A 9,454-nucleotide genomic window follows, 5' to 3' on the forward strand; every position below is an offset into this window, starting at 1 on the left:
GGTCGACATTTAGGGTCAGACACCCAACCCCACTACCTTACAGAAAAGTTAATAACAAATGTTGTACGGCAATACTTTTGTCCGCACTAGGTGCAAAGAAAGGCCGGGTATCTGTGGTTTATTTGACAAAAAACACAGAGTGTTCTTCGGCTTAGTTTATTTTTCTTACAAGAAAGTGCAAAGTTGGGCCCGGACACCATACTCCATTACTTACAGAAAATTTAATAAAAAAAATGTTCTATGTCAAATCATTGTCCACAATAGGCGCAAAGGAACGCTGGATAAATGTGGTCTATTTGTGAAAAAAACACAGTGTGTTCTCTGGCTTAGTTTATTGTGTTTTTAAGTAGGTTCAAAGATTGAGTCGGACTTTCTTCTTACCTTACAGTCTTCCTTAGAGAAAATTTAATAAAAATGTTCTACGGCAGTATTTGTGTCTGCACTAGGTGCAAATGGAAGTTTGGTAGCTGAGGTATACTGGAGAAGAAATCCAGGGTGTTCTTCGGCTTAGTTTTTTTTTTAAAGAAAGTGCAAAGTTGGGGCCAAACACCTCACCCCACTACCTTCCAGAAAATTAATAAAAATTTGTTCTATGTCAAATCATTGTCCAAAATAGGGGGAAAGGAACGCTTGGTAGCTGTGGTCTGCTTGTGAAAAAACGCAGTGTGTTCTACGGCTGAGTTTATTGTTTTTGAAGTAGCTACTAGTAATAACAAATGTTCTACGGCTGTATTTGTGTCTGCACTAGGTGCAAACGGAATCTGGGTAGGTGAGGTATACTGGAGAATAAATCAAGGATGTTCTTCGGCTTAGTTTATTTTTTTTAAAGAAAGTGCAAAGTTGGTGCCGGACACCCTACCCCACTACCTTACAGAAAAATTAATAAAAAATATTCTATGTCAAAACATTTTCGACAAACAGGCGCAAAGGATTGCTGGGTAGCTGTGGTCTACTTGTTAAAAAACACAATGTTTTCTACGGCTTAGCTTATTGATTTTTTAAGGAGGTTCAAAGATTGAGTCGGACAGTCTTCTTACCTTACAGTCTACCTTACAGAAAAGTTAATAAAAAAGTCTACGGCAGTATTTGTGTCTGCACTGGGTGCAAATGGAAGCTTTGTAGCTAGGGTATACTGGAGAAGAAATGCAGGGTGTTTTTCGGCTTAGTTTTTTTTAAAAGAAAGTGCAAAGTTGGGGCCGGACACCCTACCCGACTACCTTACAGAAAAATTATTAAGAAATGTTCTATGTCAAATCATTGTCCACAAACAGGCGCAAAGGGAAACTGGGTGTCTGTGATCTACTTGAGAAAAACACAGTGTGTTCTACGGCTTAGTTTCTAGTTTTTTAAGTAAGTTCAAAGATTGAGTCGGACAGTCTTCTTACCTTACAGTCTTCCTTACAGAAAAGTTAATGAAAAATCTTCTACGGCAGTATTTGTGTCTGCACTAGGTGCAAATAGAAGCTTGGTAGCTGAGGTATACTGGAGAAGAAATCCCGGACACCCTACCCCACTACCTTACAGAAAAATTAATAAAGAAATGTTCTATGTCAAATCATTGTCCAAAGTACGCAATGGAACGCTGGGTAGCTGTGGTCTACTTTTGAAAAAACACAGTGTGTTCTAAGACTTGGTTTCTTCTTTTTTTTTAAGTAGGTTCAACGATTGAGTCGGACAGTCTTCTTACCTTACAGTCTTCCTTAAAGACAAGTTAATGAAAAATCTTCTACGGCAGTATTTGTGTCTGCACTAGGTGCAAAGGGAAGCTGGGTAGCTGAGGTATACTGGAGAAGAAATCCAGGGTGTTCTTCGGCTTTTTTTTTTTTTTAAGAAAGTGCAAAGTTGGGGCCGGACACCCTACTCCACTACCTTACAGAAAAATTAATAAAAAATGTTCTACTTCAAATTGTTGACCGCAATGGGCGCAAAGGGGAGCTGGAGAGCTGTGATCGACTTGAGAAAAACACAGTGTGTTCTACGGCTTAAATTATTGTTTTTTGAGTAGGTTCAAAGATTAAGATTGAGTCAGACAGTCTTCTTACCTTACAGAAAAGTTAATAAAAAATGTTCTACGGCAATACGTTTGTCTGCACTAGGTGCAAAGGGAAGCTGGGTAGCTGGGGTATACTGGGGAAGAAATCCATGGTGTTCTTTCGCACAGTTTTTTTTAACGTAGATCCCAATTTAGAGCCGGACACCCTACCCCATTACATTACAGAAACGTTAATAACAAATGTTGAACGACAAAACTTTTGTCAGCACAAGGTGAAAAGGGAAGCTGGGTAGTTTATGTTTACTTGAGAAAAAATCAAGGGTGTTTTCCGGCATATTCTTTTTTATAGGAGGTATAAAGTTCTGGTCGAACACCGTACCTTACAGAAAAAATAATAAAAAATGTTCTACGGCAATAGTTTTGTCAAGACTAGTTGCAAAGAAAGGCTGGGTAGCTGTGGTCTACTCGAGAAAAAAACACAGGATGTTCTTCCGCTTAGTTTTTTTTTAAAGTAGGTTCAAATTTAGAGTCGGACACCCTACCCTACTACCTTACAGAAAAGTTAGTAAAAAATGTTGTACGACAACACTTTTATCAGCACAAGGTGAAAAGGGAAGCTGGGTAGTTCATGTTTACTTGAGAAAAAATCAAGGGTGTTTTCCGGCTTAGTTTTTTTTTATAGTAGGTCTAAAGTATGTGTCGGACACCGTACAACACTACCTTACAGAAAAGTGAACAAAAATTTATTCAATGGCAAAGCTGTTGTCCGCACTAGGTTTAAAGCAAAGCTGGGTAGTTGTTGTCTGCTTGAGAAAAAAAAACAAAGGGTGTTCTCCGGTTTAATTTTTTTTTTATAGTGGGTCTTAAGTTGGTGTCGGACACCTTACCACCCTTCCTTAAAGAAAAGTTAATAAAACTGTGTTCAATGTCAATACTTTTGTCCGCATTAGGTTTAAAGAATACGTTTTTGTCAAATTAGGAATCAGAATATGTGTTCACTGAAAGCAAAAACGAAAAAAAAAAATTGCGGGAAATTAAACGGTCTCTCTCTCTCTCTCTATCTGATTAATTGTGTATACTAGATTAAGGCTAAGATCTAGAATTGGAGGCGATGAGCGTGTCTGTTGGGTAGAGGTACTCTAGTGCGCCACAATCCTTAATCTGCTCTTTAGATCAACTAATTATATACAAGTATATCGTTTAGTTCATGTACATACCCATTTTATCACATTAATATATATCAAGAAAATAAATCAGCAGTTTTGCATCCAATATATTGTAGATATAATCATGACCATTAAACAGTAAACAGGCTTGAAAGATAGACTCATATTGGTCACTCAACACCCACTGGCTAATATTTCAGAAATTTTTAGGACCAAAACGCAATGATACGCTAAAATAACCGTTCCATTATAAGCTCCGGTGTATGGACACATTACAAGGTGATAATGAATATTACCTAGGAAAGGCGATGGTTCACAAGTTAATAAACGAGCACCAGCAATGTTTTTGCTTTGGTATTTATTATGTTAAACAATTCAACAGTAAAAATGTCGGTGTGGGGAGGATGAAGGAGTATTCTATTTTAGTTTTTAGGGTATTTTTTCTTCTGACTACCATGCCATATATTTAGAATATTTTGTTATCTCCTTCTTCCTGATGGTACTTTGATTTTACCTATCGTACTTACCGAAATCCTATAGTTCACGAAAAATCTATTTAGGAAGTGTCGTTGCATGTAGGGTAATGGTCCTAAATTGGCTAACATTGGGTTGAAATGCTATCGAAGCTCTAGGACTATTATTGAAACATGTCAAAATAAGGGATCCCTAAAACGACTCTTACTCTACTGTTATTTAAACATACGTTAGTGTCCAAAAATATCAAATAGATCAGACATACTGTTATTCAATTTGAAGGGTTTTTTTTTCTAACAAAAAAAAAACACGTTACATGTAATAATGTTATGCGTCGGAAGCGCTTTTCTGGACTTCTGAGTTGAAACCTTATTTTCCTTATAGGTGACCAGAACATCATACAACAACATCACGCAAATTACATCATACTTTTGTATATCAATGCAGAAACATGAAATTAATAAGAATTAAAAACCAATTGTTCAGACCAATTGAAGGTCTTTCCATATCAAAGAAATTTTGATAAGAAGATAGTTGTTCATACTGATACGATAAATAATGGTTTAATCATATTTTAAGTGATATAAAGGAGATAATATGCTACTTCCGGTGAAATGAATGTCACTTCCGGTCTAATATGATAGCTTCTTTCACACTGATTCCAAAAATATATAGTTTCTATGTACTTTTGTATTTAGAATGGGAGATACATGGTCACTTCCGGTTTGTTGGAAGTCATTTTTAGTCTTCAGTAATCAGTTTATGTATCTATATGACAAAATATATGGATTCTAAGTACTTTTATACGAAAAAATTGCAAAAAAGGTTACTTCCGGTTTTCTCAAGGTCACTTCCGGTAGTCATTTTTCAAGGTAATTTGTCATCCAACCTTTTGTACAAGGTCAAATGCCATTAAAATGGACTTAGTTGAAGTTAAAATCAAATAACCTCATATCAAGACATTTCAGGGGCACTAATGATGCTATTTAATTGTATCAGACTAAATGTAACATATCTTCATAACTATATAGCAATCATTTTGCACTTGTTCTTTAATATGTACCTTTTCAAGGGTTGGAGAAAATGCAAAAACATGGAAAATTCCGAATTTAGAACTTGACCTTGACCTTTGACCTTGACTCCATTTTCTAATAAAGGGCCCAGGGATTTCAAATAAATACATTCCAGGGTTATACGGTTGACGGTTTATTAGTTAATAACACATATAGAGAAAATAATTTTGTAAAGGTAGATAACTCCTATAAAATTTCATCGAATCGCTTCGATCCAAATAAGCCAATTTTTTCTTAGGATGTAACGAACAATTTGTAAAAAGAATTGTGTCGCTATCTTTTTTTTGTTACGAAGGAGATGCACTCTGATGATAAACAGTGAACAGGGAGATAACTCTTACAAAGAAAAGTGTTCGGCTTAGCAGGGTTAAATGTAAAAGCGCATAAACTGTACGATACAATATAACAATTTCTAAGCGACATATTGAGAAACAAACATTTGTCGCAATATCAAAATTAGGCGGAAAAAAAAAAATAATAATAATAATAATCAGAAGAAATACAATAGCTCTTTCCACAGAAAGGTGGAAAGACCTAATTAATATGGGTTGTATTGCCGATTTAAGAATTTGAATTGATGGTTTATTTATTTTTGTTGACGTAGAAGAGATTATATCAGTTATTGAACATTTACAATTGCGGTAAGAATTTCAATTTTAAAGCAATCGATCATAGTTGTCAAAACACTTGAGTGGTTTATTCATCATATGCATGTTCCATGTGTGTGAATGAATTGAACAATCTCATCTCTTGTATCTGGTCAAAACAAAACATAAGACTCAAGGTAATAATTGCATTAAAAAGGCATTAACATATTAATAGATTTAAATCTCTGTTTTAATTCTCATTTTAATGATGTCTCTCTTGAGAGAGATTGATTTCAATCAGAGAAATGTGTTCTCCTTGACAGTTGAGAAATATTTCTTTTGTATTGAATTTTACAGATGTTAAAAGTATACAATCATATGAAATTACAGACATCTACAAGGTTCATGCTTTCTTTGTGGCAACAATGAAAATTGATTGGCAAATTTACAAAATATATATATACTCATTACTGGCTGTATGCAAACGTATGTAAGAATTTACTAAGCAAAACAGAATCTACTTTAAATCGTTAACTTAGTAAATAGCTAGGAACTGTCGTATATATACACTTAAAACAAACTACAATTATATTAATTATGATTAGGAAACACAACGGCCGATAATCTTCATTCAATTTCTGAGTTGCAAAATGGAATTAAAAAAAGATAAAAGTAAACCATCAACACTACAATCCCAGAAAGTACACAGATTAAATAATGCCACTGACGGGTCATAACAGTACGTATTAAGATATTTTAATAGTATTTATGTTCAAGACCATATGAGTATTTGTTTGGATCTATCCGTACTTTTTTCAAAATGCGTATACGGTCAGACTGTACGCATAGGGTCTACCTAATGTTAAATGTAAATGAAATAAAATTAATATTTTAACTGTTAAAAAAGGTCACGTAAATTTGATATGTTACGATTGTGTATCCAGCATGTCAGTAATACATGATATTTAATTTTATCTTACCTCCTATACATTTATAAGAAAAGGATTGGTTAAGAGCAACCACGTGGGACAGTGTTTAATCCATATTATGTTAGTAGTGGAGTTGTGTCCCTTTATACAAACAACACGGCGGTGAGAAAAAAATCTTAAATCGATAATGAACGATTGTTACTAATTCCATACAACACATTTAAAGCTAACAAGTTTTTATTGTTGGCTCTTGTTTTTAAATAGACATATGGCAGTTGGTTCATAATACTAACAGTATTGAAGACTTGATCACTTTTATAGACCACAAGTCTTAATATCACATGTTAAGATAGTCGGTAAGATAAATTCGTCACATACTGTGCTAGTGACCTAATACGATATAAATGGAGTCAGTAAATTCCATATTCGGATTCGAGCTTCGCTTTCACCCGATATGTAATGTACCGATTCCATATATAAAAGAAACTTTTTTTGTATATATATATATATATATATATAATTGCCTAACAATGTAATTTTAACACACTATTTAGCATGTAAATATAAGAATGTTTAAAATATTAACAAAATGATGAAAATAAACGCAATATTTCGCTAGACCAACTAGCGTTATCAAGCGTGCATCTATCCAGGTGAAATCGGATGAAGATGATAAGAAACTTTTGCAGCTCAATGTATGTGTTGCACTTAGCTGCCTTGAAAATAAAGAAAAATTGCAGCTCAATGTCTATGAGCAATTGAATTTAGCTGCTTTGAAAATAAGAAAATTTTGCAGCTTAATGTATATGTTGCACTTGGACCTAGCTACCTTGAAAATACATAATTGGTAGTTGAAGTTAGCAACGTCCATTGGCCAATATTACGGGATAAAAAGGACGATGCTTTGTTTTTAAATTATTCTTTATCTTTCTTGTATCTGTTTTCGTCTTTTTCGTTAAGACCATCAGGTTCTAAAGTGTGGAGTTGGTGGATCCAAAAGTTTTCTCTTCTCCTCGCCGTGGTGTCCCACTCGGTGTTGACTTCTATAATTTGGAAAGTAACATTAGCAAAAGGATGTTTCGTTGAACTAAGATGTCTTGTGAGAGGACAGTTTTTGTTGGTTTTGTACGATGAACGATGGTTATTGAGCCGAATATTAAATTTGTCCATTGTTTCTCCCACATACTGCATGCCACAAGTGTCACATGTTAATATATAAATTGAGTTTCCGTTTAACAGTTGGAATAAGAGTAGATGGTATAATGTTGTTTAGTAATGGAGCTGATGAAAGAACTGCTTGTATTGGCAGATTTACAACACAAACAATTCCTTCGACCACATTGTTTGTAGCAACCGGGCGATGGATTAGGATTAGGCTGCTTTGCTAATACAGATGTCACTAATTTGTCACGGATGTTTTTAGGTCTTCTGAAGGCCATGACTGGTGGTGATGAAAAAACTTTTTTTAGATTTAAATTTATTTTCTATAATTTCCCAATGCTTCTGAACAATGGATGACACATTTTTAAAATCAGGATGGTAAGTGAGTACAAGGGGTGTTCTGTTAGCTGCTTTATTCTTATCTTTGTACTCAAGAAGTTCTTGGCGACTAGTTCTGTTTGCTCTTTCGAAAGCGCTATCAATGATGTTGTTATTGTATCCTTGAACAACTAGATGTTTACGAAGTTGTCCAAGTCTAGAATTTTTCGTATTTTCAGTAGAGCATATTCTCTTGATTCGCAATGCCTGGCTGAATGGGATACCACGGGAGCAGTGTTTAGGATGGCAACTTTTAGGAGAAAGGAATTGATGTTTGTCCGTTCGTTTGAAATGAAGGTCCGTTATAATGGTTCCGTTCTTGATGTAACTCGTAGTATCGAGGAAGTTAATTTTCACCATAGATGATTCATATGTAAATTGTATTGAATGGTGGAAAGAGTTACATTGTTCTAGAAATTCATTGAGATGTTGTTGTGAATCTATCCATTTGAAATCAATATCGTCAATGAATCTGAACCATGATAAGGGCTGATATGGAGCACTAGCCAAGAGGCGTTTTTCAAGTTGGCCCATAAATATGTTGGCATATGACGGGGCCATTTTTGTGCCCATACTAGTACCGTCTATCTGGAGATAGTGTTTTTCATTGAAAGAGAAGTTGTTATTCTCCAGTACTAGTTTCAGAAGTGTAACAAGGCACTCAGTAGGAGGATTTTTTTCACTACGAGTGTTCAATGCATCTTCACACGCTGCTATTCCTTCGTCTTGTGGAATGTTGGTATATAAAGAAGACACGTCCATGAATGCAAGTATAGTATTGCTTGGTAAAGGATTGAGGCTTGCCATTTTCTTGAGATAATCAGTTGTATCTTGAATGAATGAGGGTAGTTATTTCACATGAGGTCTTAGATGATGGTCTACAAATTCTGATATCTTTTCAGTTGGATGACTATTCGCTGACACAATTGGTCGACCTGGATTGCCCGTTTTATGTATTTTAGGCAACATATAGAATCGTCCGGCCTTTGCTTCGTTCTCAAGAGGTCGGAGATAATCAAAGGTGTCATTGTCTATATGCTTATTGTCGAACATCTCTTGAAAGACGGTGTTGATCCTTCGAATAGTATTAAGCGTTGGATCTGTGGTTAATTGTCTATAAAAAATGGAGTTAGAAAGTTGGCGATTCCCCTCTGCTATATAATCTGTTTTATTCATGATAACCACAGCGCCCCCTTTGTCGGCAGGTTTTATTACAATATCCTCTTGATCTTTTAACGCTTTCAAAGCTATACTTTCTGACTTGGATAAATTATAATTTCTTGTATTTGTTATACAGGACTTTATATCAGACCTCACGTAGTTAATGAATGACTCCAAGTTATCATTTTTACTCTTTGGTGGTTTCCATTAACTTGTTTTCCTAAATTTTGGGGTGGGCGTGACTTCTTCATTGGTGTCAGTATCTGAATCTGTTAATCCGGCTTCTTCAAGGTTTTTCTTGCCCCTATTGTAGAAAAAAATCTTTCAAGCGTAAACGTCTAGCGAATTGGTCTAGGTCTTCGTCTAGCTAAAAAGTTGTTTACAGTTGATGGGATAGGACAGAAGTTTAAACCTTTACTTAGAAGAGCTTCCTCAGCACGTGTAAGTTCTTTAGATGACAAATTTACAACAATGCTTTCTGTTTTTTGTTTCCGTCTTTTAAATTTTCTTTTTCTAGGGATCTTATGGTTTG

General features: G+C 35.0%; 1 protein-coding gene across 1 annotated transcript; it reads right to left on the bottom strand.

Annotated features, from left to right (window-relative positions):
• Nucleotides 1-7,641: 7,641 nt before the first annotated feature.
• LOC134700003 (uncharacterized) lies at nt 7,642-8,568 on the bottom strand. Its single transcript, XM_063561403.1, has one exon. It carries the CDS (start codon nt 8,566-8,568, stop codon nt 7,642-7,644), a length of 927 nt encoding a protein of 308 aa, XP_063417473.1.
• Between the last annotated feature and the right edge of the window lie 886 nt (nt 8,569-9,454).

Source organism: Mytilus trossulus, unplaced genomic scaffold (assembly GCF_036588685.1).
Source record: "Mytilus trossulus isolate FHL-02 unplaced genomic scaffold, PNRI_Mtr1.1.1.hap1 h1tg000110l__unscaffolded, whole genome shotgun sequence".
Taxonomy (NCBI): Eukaryota; Metazoa; Mollusca; class Bivalvia; order Mytilida; family Mytilidae; genus Mytilus; species Mytilus trossulus.